Below are 24,422 nucleotides of genomic sequence, written 5' to 3'. Positions count from 1 at the left end.
AGATTGGTTTCGAGTTTTATCAATGCAACTATGACGAATGCGATCGTTGTAGCTCTAACGAAATATGGAATTATTTCGGATAGAAAGTTACATAGCATAATCGGTATTTGTATTTCTAGGCTTATCCGAAGAGAGACATCACCAATATCGTGGAATCGTCTCATTACGTGAGGGTTAACGGCTGGTGCAAGCCAGGCAGAACTAAATGCAAATTGTCACGTTGGGTCAAGCCGTACAGATGTCTCGGTACGTATTAGCATCAGAATTGCTCTCTGATAAGTGATCTGGATGGACAGTGTTTCAGTTTTCATTTAACTTTAGCAGCTCGTTTCGCTTTAACGGAGTCGACGTGGCTTTCTAAGTCAATAAAGAATGGAATTTTGACGTAAAGGTGGAATTTGAATATGCAGATGTATGTACGCGAAGCGATTTCTGGTGCAACGTTGAATCTAAAATATGGAACAAAGGATTCTCTCTCTTTCTTTTTTTCTTTTTTGTTCGAAGCATTGCCTCTGAGAGAGTCTGATTGCGACGAACGACATAAAAGATTACAATTTCGATTAGCACGATTTTTTATTTATCTGATCCTACCGTGTATTCTGTAAGTTATGAAGGCTCTATCAGTGGCATTGACGAAGACGCAGAATAGAAATTGAAATTGAATATCCTAGATTTTAGGAAACTCGACTCTGATCTAAGCTGAATGATCATCTACCGTGTAACTTAACGGTACCAATTAAGAAAAGGTCGCGTTTATAATTCCTATTTCTACGCGTTAGCGTAAACGTCTGTCGAGAGCAGTCGTTAACGCGTTGAAGCGAAAGCGAGAAATTAGTATGTTAGCTTGCCAATTTCAATGGGAAAAAGTGTACACGGACGATTAGTAAACACGTGCTTTTACTATTTGCGTTTGGTAAAAGCGTAGATAAAAAGCTGAATATTTAAATGGCAGCCAGACACCTAACGCGGTGAGAAGATCTCCGTTGAAAATATAAAATCGCCTACTGCTACTGACTAAAAATGTATTCAAAGATACGTTCGACGATTTAGTGTGCCAACGTATGATATTACTTTTTACTCTTGACACTTGTATATTTTTTTGCAACAGAAAAATTGTGCAATGAAAAACATTTGCATGTCCCAATAACCATTTTGTAACACCGCTGATATTACTTTTATGCATATCTCAAGCAAATTTAAAGAAAGCTCCTGTTTTCTCCACCTCTGCTCTTTTTTCCAAAGTTATTGCATTCCATGTGAAATTTATGAATTCGAATTTAAATATGTATGAAGCGTATCTGTGCTAAAGTTTACCTGCGTACGTTTATTAGCTATAGCGAAAACATGGTTTGTTGCTCTATTCTCGCGTCAACTGAACGTGTATTCTCGTTAATAAATATGATTAGCCGACTATATGTATATTGCCTTTGCTTTGCGACGTGGCATTCATAAGGAAGTGAAAAGAAATAGGTTAAATAGATCCGGATGAAATAAAGCGTTCGTTGAATAGGATCACGCGTACACAGGATGTCCTGGATTTTCTCTGTAAAATATCTGTCAGCGTATACCGCGAATAAAAACAAAAGATAAATTGTCGTACAAACATGGTTCCAGAAATTCTTAATTAAAAGCGTTATAACAAAAGTACGAAATAATAAAGGACTATCTGCCTCTGGCGTTTATAATAACTTTTGTATAACAGATTTCACAGTCTACAAGTAAACAAAATTTCATATCTCTGTTCCATATCTTTTAAAATTAAGCATTACATGGCACAGGATACAACGATAAAGTTTGCCACATTTGTCACATCCTGTATAATATATGTTGTTAAGAAATGATATTTCCCTTAGATCGTTATCTCTCAATTTCTCTCTCCGCTTATTAATTCTGCGAATTTAAAGAGACTCGGTTCGGTCGATATGAAAATTGCTGCGACGCGCAAATATTTCCGACTTCACGCTCATAATAATCATCCCGTTAGGATAAGATCTTTATCCGTGTTTATTTTCCATTTTCCATTTTCCATTTTCCCGGTGTCTCGCAGGCATTGCATCGATGCGATCCGGCTAATATATTCGTTTTAAAATTCAAATCCCCTCCTCTCGCCCAGTTTCCCGATAATTTAAATCTTCTTGGCGATCTTAACAAACGCTTATAACCGTTAATATACTTTTCTCGACTTCGTCCATGCTAATCGGGCGTCCCATTGCCGTATCATCGTAATAACAGATTTCCTCGAGGATCGTTTAATTCGTGCAACAAGAAATATTTCAGTCATGCTACCGAGCTTGGTAATTGGGAGCAGGGATTTTTTATTCCCTTATTAAATAGGAAATTTTATTCCGCTTAACAGGTTTCCACGTTAAAATAGAATTCAACGAGGTTCAAGTTGTCCAAGATGTTTTTGATATTTGAATTTTAGATGATCGACGAATCGTTTAGCTTTAACGTACGACTGTAGACCAGGCGTATAAAAATTGGAGATTCACGGGGCGCTTGTCGAATCACGGGCTCGCACACGGGTATAATAAAACGATAGAATGGCCCGTAATAAAAAAATATCGCACTACACGTCACAACGTTCCTCTATAGAATCTCTACTCGAAGCTGATAAAACGACTACGAGAAAGAGATAAAATTTACAAACAGCCCCTGTGAAGTATCCTTCTGGTCATTGTGAACTTTTCAATGTTTAAATTTCAACTTTTTCCTTTTTCGCGCAACATCTCCGCAACGATGGATTTTTAAAAAATAGCGTAAAAAAAGGTATCGCTGCATTTTTCGAGCTTGCAAATTCTGTTGCTGTTATAAATTTACGTTCATGCCGGCGCATTTATAAATTCCGAACGACGAATGAAACGCAATTTAAACGTTTGACGTTTTCGGTATTAAAATTGTATTAAAACCTCGTTGTACAATTTTTGCGAAACGTTTCAAAATCATTTATTTATTCCTTTTGCGTTTCATTCTGTTTGTGTAAAAAAAAAAAAAAAAAATGTAATAACTCGCAGCATTTATTCATAGATGAAACAACTTGGGTTATAAATTGGCTGCTGTTGTAAGCGTTTCCTAAGTTTTTTCAATAAAAATGTAACTCCTTTTTCTTCGATTTTAATAAGGAACAGTAATTTCAGCAAAAATGATTTAACTTCGCCGTGCGTACGAGATACTAGCTATTTATAAATTCGATGGAGTTTTCGCCTCGTAACGCGACTAACAAGAAATCTACAAATTCTGAATCCTTCCACAAACTACGTAAATTTATTAAACTTGAACTCTCTTCATCTGAAACATCTCCATCGTCCATTGCGAGTATCTAACAAACGAAAGCGTTAAAAGTACAAAAATTGGTACGGTTCGTAAAACGGACAACCCCAGAGAGGCAGAATTCTGAATTCTTCTACAAATTACGTAAATTTATTGAGCTTGAACTCTCTTCATCTGAAACATTTCCATCGTCCATTGCGAGTATCTAAGCGAAAGCGTTAAAAATACAAAAATTTGTGTGGTTCGTAAAATGAACAACCCCAGAGAGGCAGAATTCTGAATTCTTCCACAAATTACGTAAATTTATTAAACTTGAACTCTCTTCATCTGAAACATCTCCATCGTCCATTTCGAATATCTAACAAGCGAAAGCGTTAAAGGTACAAAAATTGGTACGGTTCGTAAAGTAGACAACTCCAAAGAGGCAGAATTTCTTCATAAATGCGAAAGTCGATTTCTTTGCAATAATGGAATGTCGTATAACGAGTATCGAATACGTAAATATAAATGTTGCGACGAAAAGCGTTTCTAGTTTCATTGCTAATTCGCGTACACGAAATTCGATTGATTTATGTAAACTTTCACGAGCGACTGTGTAACTTTCAGTGGACGCAGCCTGTAACAACCAAGTTGTTAATAATCAAACTGTTCCCATGACTTCGTACACGTCGTAAACACCTGCTGGTATAGAGTACGAAACGTAATCCCAAGCGAATTCTGACCGCAGTCTTAGGATGCCGTATACAAGTTTACACCCCCGAAGCGAGTCACTCTGATTTGCAGTTTCTGCCGTATCGATTCCTGCGAGTCGTGTCGAGTGGAGTTGTGCCGCGTCGTAGCGCCAGAGTGGCTCTCGTTAAGGGGTTGAGTAGACAGCTATGGACCTGTACGTGCATCACCATGTGACGCGATCTCTGCCTCGTGTCTCTTTCAACGATAAATATAGGCGTGTCCATGCCACAGTACCCGACCTTTTCCCTTCGCTTTTATTCACATCGACACGTTCTCCTTTTCAGAGGGACCGTTCCAAAGCGACGCGTTGCTCGTGCCGGAAGGTTGCCTGTTCGACCACCTTCACAATCAGACGAAATGCTGGGAATCTCACAGGTAAGCGAGCCAACGAGCGAGCGTCTCGTCGATGACGAGCCAACGCCGGCGTATCGATTTACGTGTCCGCCACCGCGTAACCCTATCCTCCACGACCATACGCTTCATCGGGGTTCCCAGTTCGATAATAATTTCTAGTTGCCTTTGAAATAAGGTACCTGCTGCCTCGTTAGGTGACCGCAGCTAATCCCACCGGAATTTTCAGATGGCTTCGTGTTTGCTCACACGCTCGGTTTAGTCCATTAAACGTTCCTTCGTCGAATAAAAATCCACGGTCTATAATAATAAGCAGACGAACGTTTACGTTTGTTCGATGCTTAATCAAAATCAGCAGAGGGAGATGACGTTGCGACTGACTCTGCTGATTCAAGGCGATGCTCCAGGTGCGTCGCGATAGTTGCACCGTGGACGTTCGCGCAGCTTTATGTTTTTATGAATCTAAGGAGCGAACAAAATTCGTTTCGTCTATCGAATATTATCAATAGGCGCCTCTATTTTCGATATTTTATACATTTTCGCGCACGTGCGTTCTGTAGATTTTTGCAGCCTTGGAATTCTGGAAAATCCATCGATATCCACTGTCTAACGATAGACCGAAGAACGTGTCCTATGGAAAGCGCCCCGTTGGAAGAAGCGAATAGAATCTTGCAAACCGGAATATATAACGCAATTCTGCGAAACGCAAGCTCGTAATTCGCTGAAAGGAACAGAAACTGGGAACATAATCCGGGAATCTTCCGTTTCAGGTGGAACGCGACCGCAGCCGACACATGCAGAGAGAGGAATATGAACCTGAGGAGCTTCGCGATGTTGTTGCCCTGTGGAATATCGCTGTTCTCTGGCGTGGAATTCGTGTGCTGCCCGAAACACCTCAAAGGTACGTAACGTACGTACATTCTCTCATATCATCATTCACGTTCATTCATCGACGACTTTCTTCATCTCTGTGTTGAACAGTGTAGCCTCTTAATGCATTCGCTGTTACCGACGCACCCGTTGCGTCCAACGCAACGATATAATTGGCGATATTTAGTTGCAATTCCGTTGCGTTGTATCCTTCCTTAACAAAGTTTTGTTTTTAACAATGTCATTTTGTTTCGACACGTTAAACGATGCAACGAATGATGACGCGATTGGAGACTGTAATTATTACTTAAAGCTAGAGGTGACGCGTGGGGAAGAAACCCAATTCCAGTGATAAAATAATCGTATCGCAGTAGCAGCGAATGGGTTACACCGCCTGTATGCACTGAAATGAGACACAATGCACGTATCCGATTTTAAGTTACGACATTTGATTCTGTCGAATGTGAAAATACATTCTGAAATCCTTCGATGCGTGTCCCGAAGTCGACTTGTACAAAGTTCCGACGAGAAGACGTTAAGAAATTTTATTGGGAATATTATACTTCGAAACCGCCGACTTCGCCTGATATATCGTGTACAAGATCGTGAAAGCATTCGAATACTCGTAGACGCATTTTACGAGCGCGTTGTTCGCGTTATACGGAACGTTTGGAAGTTTCAAGTTAAACGAACTTTGCCGGTTCACTTCGCCTGTCCGAATATGAACTCCTATTACGTAAATGCAAAGCGATAGGTGATGGAGAAAATTCAACTACCGTGTTATAATATGAACCGCGGTACGTGAATTATTTGTTCACCGATGAATTCAGATAAATAGGGTTTCGCTGTAGTCTATTGTCGGAATTTTATTTTCGTACCTTATTGCATATTGCAACGTCGAATCCGTTATTTATTACATTTCCGCTAACGCACACACGTTTTCTGGCGTATCAGTCGCGATATCGACGATATCAGTTCGAATTTCGGGAACGACGAGTAGCCCCTTTTGTACGAGAAATTGAAAAAAAAAAAAAAAAGAAAAGGAGGAAAGAAAACGATGATAAGCGAATAAATCAGGGAAAAACGAGGAGAAGATTGGCTCATCGTTATGGTCGATCTTAAATTCACGAATTTTTTCGTAAGAATATCTAGTCGATTTATGGAAGATCGCCCTGAACACTTTATATTTTCGATAGATTTACGTCCCTCTCGAAGCTCTTTTACCGAATGAAAAACGCGTGGTTTCAACGTGATGGAATTTCCATAAATCCTGTTCGCCTTTCCATAAACTCTCGACGATTGGCCATATTTTATCAAAAATTTTGCTACAGCCATTTGTTTTAAATTTTATATTCCATTTTTTCTGCAACATGGATCTCACATACGTTTTTACAAAAAAAAAAACAATGTTTGCGATAACTAAAATAATTAACAGTGTTTGCTTCGCGCATATCGATGAAAAACGTAATCTGATTATACAGCGGATGAATGTGATTATTCACATTGTTGCAATTTTACCGGAAACAGAATCGCGCTGGAAACATTTCGTACGGCAGATTAAACGAATTTCATGAAGCGATATTTTTTGACAGTAAATTACATTTTCTATTTTCTTTTTCTAATTTTCGTTAAAATCTAGCCCATTGCCGATTAATCCTACGTTGTCCATTCCTGTAATCCCATCGTGTGAAATTGTCTTTTTATTTGCTTTCGCAGTGAAACGTTCGTTTTCCAGTCTCTTCGAAACTTACACAGATAATTATATATTTCCGACTAGTCGAAAGTTTCGACAATTCGTCGATTTAACTGCTTTTAGAAGACTTGCATCGTAAAGCTTCGTAGATCGTCCTCGTATTCGACCATGTCTTGTTCAAAAATCCCGCTGTTCGATGCCAGAAGAAAACGATTATCTTAGCGTCAGAGATATTTGTCGAAATCCAGCGAATTTATCGATTAACACATAAAAAGCCAGAAAATGAACAAAAGCCTATTTCGTACGTTTCCCTACTCGTCATCTTCCTATTGAAATTCGTCTTACCGTCTCAACCGTAAGTTGTATCGTGAAATCTAGAACTCGATCCGTGCATTGCAACATGTTTCAGATGTATATAGACGATAATAGTAGATACTTTGTATTTTGCACGCTCTGTTGTTGTCGTTGCAACTCACAGTAGCTCGTTGCATGATTATTATTGGAAAACGTAGCTATGAATATAAAGTGAAGCAGAGTCGAAGTTAAATAATTCGTCCTCGCCGATACCGATACTTGTAGCAAACTTCGATCGCAAATGACGAAAAACCAGGTTTTCGCGAATAAAGATATCGGATAGTTCGTCTGTTCGAATAATTATCGAAATAAAAATTGATTCGAACAACGATCGATCCTGCTTACGATGTAAACTCGGTAAAACATGTTGGCCTTATTTCGTGTCTGCGTGTATGTAATTATCGATTCATTCTCACGACTCGCGTGTTTCGAACAACGTAGGAGTGAAACTCGCGGCCCGACGTTTGATCGCTGAAAAGGAAAACGTGTTATTGTAATCCGATCTACGCGCAAAACGATGGAAAATATTACGTAGCCCGATTCATCTATTTGAGTAAATAGTATCGGCGTTACTGCGAAAAACGCGTTCTTCGTCGTTCTTTCGCGTTTCATTCTCGCTTTAAATCGGGCCCCTTCTTCGCACGTCGAGCGATACCATTCCGGAATTCATGGAACCTCGTAATACCATTGAATCGTTTCAACGATTCTCCTCGTTGATCATCAATGTATGTAAGCTTTTAACGAAGTGACAAAGGAGACTTAACGTTTGGAAAACGTGCCTGTGACGTGCGAACCGTTTAGAAAGCACGACGTACCCGAGAAGCGAATGAACGACGAGAAAGAGAAGGACGATTTAATAAGAATTAAACGTTCTAATAACGCAAATTAATTTAATAATTAAAACCCGCGTCTGTTCGTTTCTCGCTCGATATTGATCGCGAACAGCCGTCTGATAGCGAGCTTCGTGCAAGCCACGAGCTCAAGTACGTCGGAAAATTAGATTCGAGCGGCCAATTATACGCTGTACCAGCGAGCCGAAATATTTATCGATGCTGTATCTTCGTCGCTAAAATCGCACGCTGAACACCATTGTTCGTACCGTATATTAATCTTCAAGTTGAAATACTTTCGCGAGCCACTGTACGTCAGCCAATGTGAAAATTCCTTAGAACCAGCCTTTTTACTCGAGTATTTCGTATTTAATGGACGTCTATGTACATAGACTTTCGCGATTGACTGTAAGCTGCATATTTCCAATTACGTTCATGAAAATCTGAGTTTACATAAACATCCGCAGTTTACTTATCAACGGTAACGTACACGTTGAACTTGATCGCATCGCTACTTTGTGCTCTATTTGCGATCGAGCGTCGTTCGGGCAGCTTGAAAACGAGAAAGAGAGAGAGAGAAAGGAAGAAACGGTGAAAGAAGGTGATGAAGAGAGAGAGAGAGAGAGAGAGAAGAGAGTGCATTAAGAAAGTGGGTACACTTCGATTCACCCTCTCCGTTTCTCCACGGGGTAGTTTACCCTTGCCGCTTCTATCTTACTCGCTCGTGCAATCAATAACGGCCGTCGACGTTCCCGACGACTGCGCAACGTAATACTATGGTTTTGCCCGTTCCTGCGCATCTTTTCTTTTCAATACACGATGCCGATATGCCTGCCGTACGTGTGTAGCTAATAAACTGCAGCCAATACGCTTATCCATCGTAGCCGCACTGTCTGCTGGCTTGATTCGCGACACGTCCCCTTGGCTTTCCACCCTCGAGCTTACTGATCAATAGGAATGACCGATGAATCACCGACGAAATTCCAACCTCCGCCACCGCAACCATCGTCGACCAACCACCGCTCGTAGGGTGGTGCTTTAGCCGGGTTTATTATGTACGCCGTGTTGACAAGCTTGTGACGAAGTCTGAATCACGAAGAAGAGGAGGAGGAGGAGAGAGAGAGAGAAAGAGAGAGGGAGGTGATTCTATCGTATAACAAGAGAAAGAATCAGTCGGAGAATGGAAAATAATCATTTATTTTCTACATTGGCCGGTGGAAAGAAGGTAGAAGTTTAGGGGTTTCAGAGCTTAGAATTTCTCAGAGGGTTGTAACCGCGAGGAAGATGAAAAGTTGAATTAAAGAAAAGGGTGATGATTAAATCTGATAAAATAAGTAAAAGACCGGTTAGCGATTTCGTAGATTATATTCTCCAATCTCTTAAATTATATATTCTACTTAATAAAGAATATTATAAAATATTGTATAGAAGGTATACTTGTTCAGAGACCTGGAGAGTATTCCTTTAATATAAGAATCGGTGTTCGAAGCGGCAAGCAATGCCAGCAAATGTTCAACGTGTCCACGTTTCTCGTTTACGTATCTTCCCTTAAAATTACCTTATCTGAAATTATACGGCCAGTTCGGCGACACGTCCAACTTTCCTATCGTCAAATTCTTCTACTCGCGGAAGACTGGTAGGGGACGACAGGTAGCGGTGACGAGCTACTTGTTTGCACATTTTGTTTATGCCGCTATTTTTAAGAGAGCCGAGCGTCCAGCTGTGCACGGTTTTCAACGGCGGCGATTTTCACGGACGAACTGGCAAAGCGTTCTTTCCCTCTGTGTCCGTGAAAATACGTGGAAAGCCCTCGGTATAGGTCGGCTGGAGGGGTTGATCGTCGGTCCCCCTGTTTCTTTTCGGTATATCGTCGGTCAAATCTTGATATTTCCTTCCTTCGTCGTTGGAAACTTGCGGATGAGTGTCCCCTCCGGGGGCGGGTTCGATCAACGACGATACGTCGATACGTTCGTGCAATAGCCGGACGATATTCTCGATGGAAAAAGTGCCAACACAACCGCCACGTGACCCAGATAAAAGGATAGCGGCGAGGATACGACGGGCGAAGCTTTTGTCTGCCTTTGCAGAACTCGAGAAGTCAGCTCATCAGCGTGTCTATTCTCGGAGAATGGGACATCTCGAGAACCTAGTTAGTCAAGACGGCTGTCCTCTTCAACATAACAGAGACAAATTAGAGTTTTTCACGGTGGAAAAGGGACGCGAGTCGCGGGAAAACATCGCCTCGCCGGAGATGCAACGGACAGGCGGATTTCGAAATGCGCGATCCTCGCGGCCTGTACCTCCCCTGCAATTTGCATTCGTTCTCCGTGTAGTACTATCGGCAGCTTTTATGTTAGCTATGCAAATTAATTCCGTGACTCTCTTTCTCTCTCTCTCTATCTTTCTGTCTCTGTCTTTCTGTCTCTGTCGTTTTGCCGAGCGGGATTCAAATTTTTCTTTATGCGTCGCGTAATACGAATTTAAATCCTCGTTGAAAGGATGTCGGTGAATGGAAAGGATTTTCGTCTCACTGCATACGTGTCAGCCTGTGTCAGGTGGATGTGCAAAGATTTAACTTGAAACGAAGTCAAATGACGCTTTCGGCAAATAAGTTGTTTCGACCGATTTGCTATTTCTCTTTCGCAAAGAATTTACCGAAAACGGCAGTTTCACTCTGTTTCGACATCGAATAAAGAATTTTCATAGACCTCTCGATCTTAGTCAACCAGTTAGCTGTTGCGATCTCTTTGAAAACTTTGAGAAACGCGTACCTAAAACGCGTGGCAAGAAACGAGCGACGACGAGTATACTCGTCGAACACAGAGTGTGCGTGGCTGTTGCGATAGAATTACAGAAAATAGAGTTGGAAAAAGAATAAACCGTTTTATTTTTGAATTTTATTATCGACAGGGCTCGTCGTAACGCGAAACGTTGCCGCTTCTTCGTGACGAGTATACTCGTCGGAAACAGCTAACTGGTTAATCGTTTGAGATAGAAGGATGGATAATTTGAAATATCAGAAGAGTTTTCTCGAAACAGCGGACAGAACTTGGTCTGTCTGATCTCGGTAAAATATTATTTACATTTACGTGTAATTTGCAGAAAATATGAAAGCCAAGAAACCGATCGACCTGCCGATTCCCAAGGGTATGGACGAAGATCTCGACGAGGACGAGGATGATCTCGAAGATGACGATGGCCTGGACACCGACGCAGATGACGAAGATGACTCTGAAGCTGATCCCGAGGACGTGCTTAGCGATCAACCCGACGATGACGAGAGCGACGAAGAATATCTCGACGATTACAATTACGACACCACGACGAGGTAAATTTGCATCGAACCTGCAAGTTCAACTCATAAATATTAAATATAATTTTAATCGATAGGGATCAGTTACATCCCGTGTTCACTTAACATCAAGTATTCGATATATACAGGGTGGTTGGTAACTGGTGGTACAAGCGGAAAAGGGGTGATTCTACGCGAAAAAAGAAGTCGAAAATATAGAATAAACATTTTTCGTTCGAGACTTTGTTTTCGAGAAAATCGACTTTGAATTTTGGCTCGGTACGCGTGCACTTTATCGCGTCTCGTTATAACGGATCTCACTGTAGATCGTTGTCTCGATGGAAAATTAAAAAAAAAATTTTTATTCTATATTTTCGACTTCTTTTTCCGCGTAGAATCACCCCCTTTCCGCTTACACCACCAGCTACCAACCACCCTGTATATATAGTTATACGTGTTGGTCGTTGCAGGTGGAACAAAATCCTCAAGGACACTATTTAGAAATTACCTACTTTCGATTAAAAATGAATAATTACCCATCTACTTAATACCATTAAATTTGACCAATAAATCTACGTGATTATCGCATAATCGTGAATAATATAACGTTCATTTACTAACGAGAGATGTATGCACATTCTGTACAGTCGATTGTCAACGACAGTTTCAACCACGGAGAAACCGAAACAGGACGTGACCGCGATGCCGTTGCCAGTTAGCACCAGCACACAACAGTCCTCTCAATCGCAGAGCACACCGGATCCGTATCTGACTCATTTCGATCCTCGTTCCGAGCACCAGAGCTACAAGCAAGCACAAATGAGGCTGGAAGAGGTGCACAAGGAGAAAGTAACGAAAGTAAGCAGGTGTTGTTACCACCTAGCTTTCGCTTTTCATTCATTCATTTTTCCTTGAATAAACCAAACGATATTATTGTCATTTCCTTCTTTTTTTTTTATTTTCATTCTTGTTCACTCCGTTATTCACTTTTGCTTTCATTCAATTTTTCTTGTTTTTGCTTCTTCGCTTTCGTTGAATCACGAATGATGTAAATTTATCGAATGAGGAAATAAACAGTTTCGAGAGACAGCTATTACGGAGGACAGAGAAAAATAAGAGGTCGACTTTCCAGAGATAGCTATTATCTCGCGGGACACTAGTGTCGAAATCTTTGTGCTACAACGTTTTCAGGTGATGAAGGACTGGAGTGATCTCGAAGAGAAATATCAAGACATTCGTGCCCATGACCCGGTCGCAGCTGATGCTTTCAAACGATGGATGACCGCGCGATTCCAGGAAACCGTTGCTGCTCTGGAAGAGAGCGGTGCCGCGGAGAAACATCAGTTGAGCGCTATGCATCAACAAAGAGTACAAGTACGTGATTTGAGTAGAATAATCGATGCAGGTGACGAGCATTTAGAAAGGAGACAGTCGTGGATAGATTTCAGTAGCCGAAGGACACTCCTATATGCGAATCGTAATAATAATTATATTCTTCTTCTTCGTATTTTTTAAATGTATTCCCTACCGAACAGGATAGTATATTGGGTTTTTAAAGATTTAGTTGATGTAATATATTTATTGTTTTATTTGCTTTGGTTTATTCTTTTGCTTTATTCTCGAAATTAGTTCATGCAGGCCCATCATGATGTATTTAAAATAGATGATCTTCTAAATTTGCATGTATACATACTTACATGCCTAATTTATATTATGAATATCGTTTCAAACGTTGGAAACTATATTGTTTCTAACTAATGATGTTCTCTCCTTTTCTAAAATGTTGGAATTAAGAGAATTTCAGTTTAATTTGATTTTAATACAAAGAGAACCGCATAATTGTAATATTATCTTAATTGATACATAGTAGAATTATATATATACGAATTTCTTTCGTACTAGTAAATTATCTCCACTTAGATTACAAAATATATTATAATATATGGATCTCATTTCTTCCTAAAATGAGCGCCGTTCAATGCTTAATTATATACATCGTGTATACGAAAAGAGAAAGAGAGAGGGAAGTATAATATTTATTATGTATGGTATTAATTTACAGGAAGCTGTTAAACAAAGAAACGAGGAAGCAATGTCGTGCTACACAGCTGCTCTGAACGAAACTCCACCAAATGTAAGCTTCTCAAAAGATATTCTATATATTCCATATTTGTACATTCCATAGAATTCCATATAGAAATATTCAGTATTTAAGTATTCCACTCGCAAATCCGCGTATAATATATTACCCTCTTATTTCTTGTTCAGATGCATCGTATTCAGAAATGTCTTCAGAAATTGCTTCGGGCTCTTCACAAAGACAGGCACCATACTATTGCTCATTACAAACATCTGCTGGATAGCAGCTTGGAACAAGCTCAACGCGAGAAGCCAGCAACATTGGAACACTTGGCAGAGATCGATAGAATTACCAATCAGAGTCTGTTGATGCTAGAACGGTAACGTGTCGGTCGATATAACGTAACAGTCAACGTCTTAGAATATCAGATTCCAGATTTTGACAGTGCAGAAAAAATACATATACTTTAACTTAATAGAACACTATATGTATTTCGTTCGTTATATTTAGGTATCCTGATTTAAGCGCAAAAATTGGCCGCCTTATGGATGATTACGTTTTGGCCCTCAGGAGCAAAGATGAGACTCCTGGACTGCTGCTAGCGATGACACGAGAAGCGGAAGCAGCCATCTTAGATAAATATCAGGCTGACGTTACCAGTAAGCAGCAAGGTAACTTAGAAATTTAACGAATGAGGAACGTAGGGAAAGAACATGACAAAAACACTCTTGACTTGATTTTGTGATAAGAAGGAATATTGTAATATAAATTTGACTAAAAATGGAAAGAACCTGTTCGATGTAAAGACATAGTTGATGAAGCTTTGAAAAAAGTAAAGGCATATAACTGCCAAGATAAACAATCTTTTAATATTATAATAAGTAATGTTTTTTAAGTTATGGTGACACCAAAAAAATACATGTTTATCCCAGAAACAAGGAAAAGAACAACCTTGGTGACTGAATTTCTCTCTCTCCTATAAAAAAATGTGATTTATTGTATTCTGCTCCCTCAGCTCTCATTGATAATGTTCGACAAATGCGACAAAATTCGATAAGAACTATATTTAAATATACTTCATTGATTTATAGAAAAAGAACATCAAAAACTACTGGAGCGAGTACGCAAGGAGCAACGCAAGGCTGAACGTGGCGAGTTACGTACGGAACAGGCGCAACAGGAAGAAAATGACTCGATAAATGACAACAAGGATATTCAACAGCCACCAGAGCAACCGTCTGCAGTGGCGGCTATGCACAGTGAAGGACTTGTAAGGGCAGCTCACAGCATGACACATGATATTTCCCACTCTGAACCGGTAAATGTAGTCATTAACTTGCCTGAATAATAATATCCAAGAAATATCATAATATGAACATATTTCTATCCCTTTTGTTATATAGGGTTACTCTGTGAGAAGGGAGATGTATCACAGGGAAAGTCGATCTGTCTACTTCACACTTGCGTTTGCTGGAATCGCACTTATGGCTGCAGCAGTGGTAGGCGTAGCAGTATTCAAAAGACGCAGTGCAAGAAGCCCCCACAGTCAGGTACATAAAGAAGACTGTTTTATTCGAAGTAAAAATTAAATACTCGTGATTTATTTATTAAATGATATTTATACTAAGATTGTTAATATTCTTTAAAATTAACATAAATCAGTTTTTAGCCAAATTTTACAGTATAATCATATATTTCTGATTTTAAACAGGGATTCATTGAAGTTGACCAAGCAGCTACACCAGAGGAGCGGCATGTTGCAAACATGCAGATCAATGGATATGAAAATCCTACATATAAATACTTCGAGATCAAAGAATAATTTAATCACCTCGGTCTACAAGAGATTTTATTTGAAACTGGTCTTTAATTGTCCGTTCTCGCGTATGTTCTTCAAGAATGTCATAGTATTTTGTTAGTGTAAGATAACTTTCAGGTTCGAGGTTCTTCCGAAGATTCCGAAAGTATACAAATCTACATCTTAGTGATATATGGAATACAATCTGTCCATAGGGAAATAGGTATTGCAATACAATATCATTATGTGAACGTCTCTTTATGATAGCTTGCGACGTTATACGACCACATTTAACGATCTATGATATGTATAAAGCAATATTACAAAACACCGTAGTAGATAGAAGTATTACGAGCTAGAACACACGCTCGTACTGCCAGGATTATCTGCGAGACAATTCGAAAGGGAAACAACATGCCAATGTGCCATATGGGAAGCGCGTAAAGTTGTCTTCGGAAGTATCTCATACACGTTGTTTTCGTTTCGTTGTCATATATGTTATTAACAAACTAAACACAGGAAGGAGCGCTCATGATGAAGCAAAAAAAAGAAAAGGAATGAAAAGAGAATCATTACTCATATTAAATGTTATACGCGATACCCTTCGATTAGAAGGCTGTGGACTATGATCAGTTACGAACTCATTGTTTTTTTCAGCAATAGGAAATGCGTATGGGATGGAAGAAACGTATCTCGTCGATGACGCATTCACAGTATGCGTGCTGTTGCGCTCTTTGCTGTATATTTCTGAGTTCTGATATTTTTCGAGATAGTAAATGGCAATAAAAGTAAACGCAGCTTAAATAATACGTGAAACTAACAATAAGAAAAAAAAATGGTAGCAGCGGTAGCAGCTTACACAGTGGCAATATAAAAGTATAATCCGACTTAAAAGAACAAGAAATGATAAGCATATTAAATAAATAGCACTATACGATAAAAAATTACGTGTATGCTCTATACGACACTCTTAAAATATCAGAACGGCGATCAAATGCACGTTCACCTTCGTGATTGCAGCTGTTTTTTCATCTCCGTTCGATTCCCACTGCCTGATTTTTTCAGCGACCTTTTCAGTACTTAACGTCTACTTAGATTATACAACTTTATACTTATAAGAAATTGAATCATGAACGTATCTAAAGTTCTAACGAGAAGCAAGATATTTTATCATTCCATAACAAAAGTCCACTATCTTATCGAGGTGCTGTCCGAACGTATGCACGGAAAATATTCGTCAGCTTTGTTCGATTCGGCCGAGTTATCGTCGTGTTTCCTTGATGGAAACGGACGAATCGAAAGAATCACGTCGAGGTTGCCGAATAAGAGGAACAGTTTAACACAGGAGTTTTTTTGAGTGGCATTAGTACCTCCGATTTAGGTCGAATAAGTGGCGACTGTTAAAGGCAAGCGTGTTTCTGTCCTTTTTTTATTTCATCGTTTTTTTTTTCTCTCTCGAAAGATGGTTCATACAATAACTATCTTAGGATATTAATTATATATGATGACGATAATATATTACACGTTTAATGCTTATATATTTGTATATGGTCAAAAAGTAGTAGGCTGCGCTTTAGCCAGGGTCGCGTGGGAAAGCATAGCTTTCGTTTAATTTCAATGAATATTGCACGTTTCATTTTTATTTGGATTATATTTCTTTGTATTAATTAAATTAACCATATTTTAATATATACATATATCAATTCGATAACCATTATGTATAATTACGAACAGCAAAAAATATCAATAATTTTAGTCGCGCAAGTATTATGTTAATGACGATCTTTCAAGATGCTTCTACTTTAAGTACTATCTACATTAAAGAGTTGTACTTGATTTCTCTCTTTCTCTCTATCTCTCTTTCTATCGATAAGGTTTCTCTCTTTCTTGTTGATTTTTTGCTAAAATAAATTAAGCGAATGCGCAAACCGAGGACAATGAATAATAATCCTTGGATTCCTAAGCGCACGTGAAGCAGCTGCCTTCCTATTTAACGGATATAGTTAAACATACTGTTTCTCTCACGCAACTCCGGTGAAAGAATGAGCCAATGAAAAAAAAAAAGTATATACACAGGCACACACATTCGCGCATCGCTGAGTGTTAAAAATATTATTTTAGATATATTAAAATGATAGCAATTATCCATATGTCTATGGAGATACAACAAAAGCATAGCATCAATGCGTTAATAATAATATAAATATCTATATATAAATATATATGTTCATGTGTGTATGTGTGTGTGTGTGTGTAATATATGAACAGTATATATACATAGATATATATATATACATATGCATATACATGTACACCTATCAAATTAACTATACATTATGTACCTATAGCATATAGTCGTTATAATGAACAGAAAAAAAAACATTGACACGTCGCGTATAAAAAAAAACTGACTTGATACGGATTCACAGATGTTGAGGAAGAAACATGTTTTTGATGAAAAAGGAAAAAAAGACACGAAAAATGCTATTCTTTCTTTTAATCGCGATGTCATTCCAATTATTAAGTGATTTTTACCCATTATACGACGAAAGAAAAGAAAAGAACAGAGATGGTACGCGACCATATGTCGATTGGCCTACGTTGGCGAATGTGCTGTTGCTCATCATACGTTATATTTGTCGAAAGATATGATGCGAACAGCACCTGTAGTGCTTGCCAAATTTATCTTGCGTACCATCTTTTGAATAGCGTAACGCACTTTCGCCATAGATATTGGCAAAGCTTTATACACACCAAGAAGAAAGACAAAAGGAAAAGATGAAAACAGAAGAGGAAACATCCCCTTGATCAAATGTCACAGTAGAAACAAAAAAAAAAAAAAAAAAAAATAGAAAGAATGTTTCTTCAATGACAATTGATCAGGGAAACGCGAAGATAAATCTGTCATCAGTATTAAGGACAAAAAAGCTTCAAAAGCCCCCTCGAAGCATATCAGTTTTAGTCTGTTGGTTTGGCGGCAGCATCCGTCACTTTCTCACTTCAAGATATTGTGAATTTGCATCAAGCCACTCTGTATAAGTTTAAGAATTGATTTTTGTAAAGAGGTAATAAATATTTACCGAGGTAATTAAACTTTAGCTTAAAGAAAAGAAAAAAAAATGTGGAAAAAAGATACGTGAGAAGTGAGGAATAGGAAGAAGAAGAAGAAAAAGAAGAAGAAGAAAAAGAAGAAGAAGTAGAAGAAGAAGAGGAAGGAGAAGAAGAAGAGGAAACAAATTTAAGAATGAAGGAACAAAATGAGAAAAATAAATACGTCCTTTGCGTAGCGGTTCGGACTTAGAAGTCGGCGAAAATGGGAATAATAACGGAACTAAACTTTATTTTTGCAGTTCTTTCGGTATAGATCGATTCTTACGATTCTATCGATTCAATCGCGTCTTCGATGAACTTTAATATCGTAACAATGATGAGATGCGAGAGCAAGATTGTACGTGCAATATATACTCGTGTACACGCCTACACACAGCGCTGTATTAGTTTTCGATCTTACTTCCTGCATTCGTTGCCATTTGACAACAAAGCGATTTCAAAGCTTAAATCAAAGTTCACTTCGGTATCGCATTTTTATATGTTATTATGCGTTGTTCATTATGTATCGTTTATCGGCAGCTGAATATCTCGACTAAGATGTTGGCTTTGTGCGAACCGATTGATCGACGTTGCACGGACTTAATCAGCGTCGTGGTTCGATAAAAAATATCTGATATTTCATATGAACGCCCACTTGGTCGAACCGAAGCAAAAAAAAAAAAAGAAAAAGAGAAAAAATCGAGGAAACACGATGGATAATTTTTTAGTTGCCTTTAATTGTAGGATCGGAAACTACACGTTTGCTATAGAACGTTTCTGTGACCGTTCTTCGACGAGTAGAAAAGTTACTAACCGGAGGATTAAACTAACTCCCCGTCTCCCTCTTTCTCTCCATCACACAAGGATTTCTCCTCGCCACTCACAAATTTTATCGCATTAATACACTCCGTGAAAAGAACGTATTGTGTTTGTGGATATATGTAATTTTACTTATCAATAAATAAATTACAAAGATAATTACTAGTTGAATGTTAGTTACTTTTCGGCAACGGCAAAAATTGAGCTGTCTTTTTTTCATTTAATATTTCCTTATGAATAACGTATCAATCATATTTGCAGAATATTTATATCTGAAGATATTCACAAAGTAAATGATATTGTTTATTAATATTAAGATTTTATCATGCAATGAACTAAGTTCATATGTAATATATAGTATACACAGTATAATTTTAAATATGAATCAATAGTACTTAGCTTGATCACATATAAGTATAGTTCACAGTAAAAATCTTAGATAACCAAATTTCTAAGAAAATCTATTTCTTTTTTTTTTGCTGTTATTAGATATCACTGGTATATCTTTGTGATTAATTCATCTGACGCGATTCCATTACCTAATACGTAATAGCAGCGATCGTAGGAATGTAATTTGTTGTTTGTCGTTCATTGCCATTAGTCTGACGAAATTGGTACCGAAACAACGCATGTACATATATGTACGTTTCTTTGGTTTCTTTAGCTATCGTTGCAAATACCACAGCTTAGGGACATACATGTGTCTGGTAAGTATTCCTATTGATATCGATAATACAATTATTTATTATATATATCTACTTCCTAATTGTTATATTGTTGATATTATCATTTAAGTAATTCAGTTTCATTCAATAATAGGGATTCACAAGCTTTCGATGATCTGTTCTAATTAGGTCAATAATTATCAAGTAATTGATTGATAAAATCTATCGCTCTTATGAATTTAAGTTTATGAATGTTACGATTAGTCTTTAATTTACATTAGAATTAAACAGAAAGATAATCATTTTCTCTTAGCATAAATACAATAGCCGATCAAGAATTATTTTAAGTCCATCTTACAACTATGTTCTCGCTAGTTACATGTAGTTTATTGCTCAAACATATGCATGTCAATAACACTTAATTCGTACCTAGCGCGTGCTATTACAGTGAGATAATGCTATCGATCGAAAAAACAATATGGCGACCATGATAAAGATTTAAGAAATGTCAAATTCAAAATAGAAGCTATTGCCTAATATACAATACAATGTATACGAAGAGTTTAATGTATATAAGCATGATGTAGTGTACATCGAAAGTTAAAAAATAATTAAACGTAATCTGAATATCCTGAGTAAATTTGATAACCTAATTCGAATTAACATCATGAATTGTAAAAGTACTAACAGGTATCAGTTTCCATTACCAATTATGAACGCATTCATTTTGTACGTATTAATGATATTTTATGTGTATTATATTTTAATTATATTGAAAAATAGCAGTACGTTGTTACGAAATATATTATAAGAACACTTGTTTTTGTCAACAAATAATAGAATAATATAAATGTTTATGTTGCAGATTCCACATTTATTGTTTGTAGTAAAGGAATCAATTAAAAATTTATTACTAAATGACTAAGCAGGGAACAGCTCAGATGTCACTCGATGATGACTTTGACAGACCATTTGAAGATGTTGAGCCTTTACAATGGGGAGCATTACGGGAACTATGTCATGCTAATTCGGAGTACTTTGTGTCGCATCAAGATGAGAACAGTATTAGAATTAGAGCTGCGCTTATGGCTATATTAGATCATTTGGTACAGTTACAACCATTATACAAAGAAATTAGTAGAATTGCACCAATGTTTGATCTTGATGCGGAAACACCTGGTAATGGATATAGAAGTTTTCTAGTGTTAATAGACAAATGTATTATTCACTCTCGTTCTGTCTGTCATCAAATATATTGCCAGAAGGACTCTTTATTTTTTCGTAAAAGTTACTATATGAGGTAGTCTTTAAAATTCACTAAATAAAATTATTAAATATTTTTATTTAAAGTTATATTAACAAGTACAAATATTTATAGAGAAATTGAGGCTTGCTCACAGCTGTTGGCATCTTTGTGCACTTGCTTAGAACATTTACAAACTCTTTATTCTTGGAGTGAACATTTAAGTGATGGAAAACCATCTCTCTTTATAGGAGATAGTCATAATCCACATGAAATTTTAAGTAAAGTAGATAGTATTAATCAGTATTGTTTTTATGGCAGGTGCTTGGGATTCCAGGTATACTAATAAGGATATCTATACATATAGCTTTAGTTTAGTAACTACTTTAACATTTTCTAGTTCAATATGTTGTGTTTTCAGTTTTATGACAACTTAAAGCCCATATTAAAAACTATAATGGTTTGTATGGCAACGTTCAGCGAAGCTTTTTATTCTAATGGTACATTATTAGCAAGATGTGCTAATTCTGTCAAGTACATGTTAGATCCTGAAATAAGGGCACGTCGTATTGTTGATGTGTCTCAACGTGCTGATATCTCATTTTGTCAAGCATTTTGGTTTCTCAATGAGGCTGGTAATATACTGCGATTTTTAATGATAATATATGCGTAATTTATTTTAAATGTAATAATTATTTCATTATGTTTATAGTTTAATTACTTCAAAATGTCATATACGTATATTATTATATGTTTTAGATCTTACACGTAGGTTGCCTGCTATAACAGCTCCTTCTCTGGCAATAAATCAAATAATTTCTATACCACCCGAAGAATTGACACTTCCTACATTAAGTGGATCAACTGTCTCAATTCCAATACCAAACAGTCATATTGGAAAAAAGCCAATACATGTTAGGCTGTTTAGTTCTAAACGTCGTTTAGGAATGGTAAAGAGATAATTCGATTACTTTATATATCTGTAATTTTAGCAGTAATTTTCATTATTATTTTTATCTTTATTTTACCTTTAATTGAGTAGAAATTTTTGTGAATCATCAGTTTCACTCCTGTGCAGTACATGCTTCTCTCAGGTTGGTTCAGGTGGAGTAGGGGGAGAACTGCATGGACTGTCCAACGAATTAATAATTCATTGTCATGGTGGAGGTTTTGTAGCACAGACTTCGCTATCTCATGAAACATACTTACGTAGTTGGGCAATAAATCTCGGTATACCTATTTTAAGTATAGATTACAGTTTAGCACCTGAAGCTCCGTTCCCTCGTGCACTCGAGGAAGTGCTATATGCATATGCATGGGCATTAAATCATGCAAGTACATTGCTTGGGAGTACAGCTCAAAAAATACTTTTCGCTGGTAAGATGTAAAACATTGCAGGGTGTTAGCTTCTTAACATAGTTTTATGTGAATATTGCTGTATAAATAATATATAAGTATATTAAATTTTTATAGGTGATTCTGCTGGGGCCAATTTAAATTTGGGAGTTACCTTAAAATGTTTACAGTTAAATATCAGAAAACCTGATGGAATATTTATGGCATACACACCAGTACTTGTTGACTTTGTGCTATCACCTTCACGATTACTTTGCCTTACAGACCCATTATTACCTATGGGATTTCTTCTACGTTGCTTAAAAGCATATGCAGCTGACTGTTTTAAGTCAGAATCAGAATCTTTTGCTGAAGTGAGTGAAAGCGATCTAATAGCGTTAGCTCTCAGTCCCAATGGAGATGAAACAAATGATGCACATAAGTTAGCATCCTTACCATCTGATTCTACTTTGAATTCTGTTACTTTAACAGAAGTTGACGGTATATAAACACACAATGGATTAAACATAAAGATATTTTTTTAAGAAAATAATTTAAGTGTATTATATAACTTTTATTACAGTTCATTGTTTTTATTATAGTCGGTTTTACATTTAAATACTCTCTGAACATTCTCTAACATAACAGGAACAGAACATCTACAGGAAGAAGCAAGATCTCAAGAATATGTCAATAAATTTTTTGGACTGTATCGAAATTGTGGTACAAATGCTTCAACACATATTGGAAATGGCACTATTAGCACAGAAAACAATATTTCAAAGAATGATAAATCATGGTCTTTTTTTGGATGGTCTCTTAGTGGAAGACATAAAGAATCCAAAGAACTGGATATAGAAAATGCGAAAAGTAGTATGGAGGAATTTATATTTACAGTACCCAGAGATCCATATTTAAGTCCTTATCTTGCAGCAGATCATCTTTTAGCACAATTACCACCCGTTAAAATGCTGGTAAATTCTTAAATAGTAAATTTTGTATGGAATATAATATGCGAAAAAGATTACATATATATGTAAAAATGTTTTATTATAGACATTAGAGTTAGATCCATGCCTGGATGACTCTGTCATGTTCGCAAGAAAACTTCGATCGCTTGGTGTATTAATCACGCTTGACATATTGCCAGGTTTACCTCATGGCTTTCTTAACTTAACACCAGTAAATATTTTTCTCATCAAATAAATCAATAATATTAAATTACGTTCTATTATATCAAATTATTTAAATTTACAGGTTTCAAAAGAGGCATCTGAAGGGTCAGATTTATGTGTGAAAAGATTGCAAGAACTACTAACACTATAATTATATGGATATGAAAAATACTCATTAATATATGAATGTTAATATGCGGGAACAAAAGTTTCTTTGCTATTGTTGTTTTTCAGATGCCAATTTTAATTGATTTTTTATGTACAAAGACACAATAATTTGCAATATACCAAAAGCTTTATCCACTGGTGCATAAATGTCATAAGTGTGTTTCTATCTACATATTTTATATTATATATTTATATTTTATTAATGATAATCACAGTATTTAAATAATTTTAAATCAAATAATCTCAAGTTACTGTACTTAAATGGTAATATCTTTGTATTATGTTTACTGAATGTGCATTTGCAAGAAAATCGAATTAGCTTTCAATTTTCTACTCAGAAAATATTTAAAGAATAAGACTATAGATATATTGATTGTACAAAATATTTCAGATTGTTTCAGTTCTGATCATTATAATATTTTTTGCAGCTAACACAAGTTATTAAATGTATTAAACATAAATAAAGTATTATAAATGTAACGTGAGTTTAGTAAAGTGGTATAAAAGAGTGATATGTATAATGTTGGCAATAACTGGAAAATTATAAACTTTTGTTACGAGTATTAATAATTTATGGAATTGTTATGTTATATTGTGTACGTCGATGTACATTGTATTTATCAACTTTATTAAATTATTTATAAAACTCTAATTTTA

At 36.9% G+C, this 24,422-nt stretch overlaps 2 protein-coding genes across 9 annotated transcripts in view; both read left to right on the top strand.

Annotated features, from left to right (window-relative positions):
• Appl (amyloid-beta-like protein) overlaps nucleotides 1–19,338 on the top strand; it is a 50,343-nt gene extending 31,005 nt beyond the window's left edge. For 2 of the 4 annotated variants that reach the window (XM_033337681.2, XM_076618402.1), the window contains 12 exons: nucleotides 120–246; nucleotides 4,287–4,377; nucleotides 5,124–5,254; nucleotides 11,203–11,428; nucleotides 12,040–12,250; nucleotides 12,584–12,766; nucleotides 13,455–13,526; nucleotides 13,661–13,851; nucleotides 13,983–14,143; nucleotides 14,564–14,790; nucleotides 14,876–15,022; nucleotides 15,184–19,338. In XM_033337681.2, the coding sequence (XP_033193572.1) occupies nucleotides 120–246; nucleotides 4,287–4,377; nucleotides 5,124–5,254; nucleotides 11,203–11,428; nucleotides 12,040–12,250; nucleotides 12,584–12,766; nucleotides 13,455–13,526; nucleotides 13,661–13,851; nucleotides 13,983–14,143; nucleotides 14,564–14,790; nucleotides 14,876–15,022; nucleotides 15,184–15,294 (1,878 nt within the window). In that variant the 3' untranslated portion in view covers nucleotides 15,295–19,338. The remainder of the gene's footprint in view (nucleotides 1–119; nucleotides 247–4,286; nucleotides 4,378–5,123; nucleotides 5,255–11,202; nucleotides 11,429–12,039; nucleotides 12,251–12,583; nucleotides 12,767–13,454; nucleotides 13,527–13,660; nucleotides 13,852–13,982; nucleotides 14,144–14,563; nucleotides 14,791–14,875; nucleotides 15,023–15,183) is intronic. The other 2 variants (XM_033337682.2, XM_033337683.2) reach the window with 2 other exon arrangements.
• Nucleotides 19,339–19,708: 370 nt separating this feature from the next.
• Hsl (hormone-sensitive lipase) lies at nucleotides 19,709–24,417 on the top strand. Of its 5 annotated transcripts, none has more exons than XR_013058322.1 (11): nucleotides 20,257–20,534; nucleotides 20,710–21,144; nucleotides 21,223–21,424; nucleotides 21,509–21,722; nucleotides 21,847–22,037; nucleotides 22,182–22,464; nucleotides 22,561–22,923; nucleotides 23,071–23,396; nucleotides 23,479–23,604; nucleotides 23,680–23,920; nucleotides 24,194–24,417. XR_013058322.1 is itself a non-coding variant. In XM_033337679.2 (10 exons), exons 2-10 carry the CDS (start codon nucleotides 20,762–20,764, stop codon nucleotides 23,746–23,748), a joined length of 2,157 nt encoding a protein of 718 aa, XP_033193570.1. In that variant the 5' UTR covers nucleotides 19,709–19,886; nucleotides 20,710–20,761; the 3' UTR covers nucleotides 23,749–24,417. The 5 variants fall into 5 exon arrangements, 3 of the variants coding, with proteins under 3 accessions (XP_033193570.1, XP_033193567.1, XP_033193568.1); XR_013058323.1 differs by having other exon boundaries at nucleotides 23,680–24,029; XM_033337679.2 differs by lacking the exon at nucleotides 20,257–20,534 and adding an exon at nucleotides 19,709–19,886 and having other exon boundaries at nucleotides 23,680–24,417.
• Nucleotides 24,418–24,422: the final 5 nt, after the last annotated feature.

The sequence above is a fragment of the Bombus vancouverensis genome, chromosome 5, assembly GCF_051014615.1.
Source record: "Bombus vancouverensis nearcticus chromosome 5, iyBomVanc1_principal, whole genome shotgun sequence".
In the NCBI taxonomy this organism is placed as follows: domain Eukaryota; kingdom Metazoa; phylum Arthropoda; class Insecta; order Hymenoptera; family Apidae; genus Bombus; species Bombus vancouverensis.
This window is presented reverse-complemented; position numbering and strand designations above follow the sequence as displayed.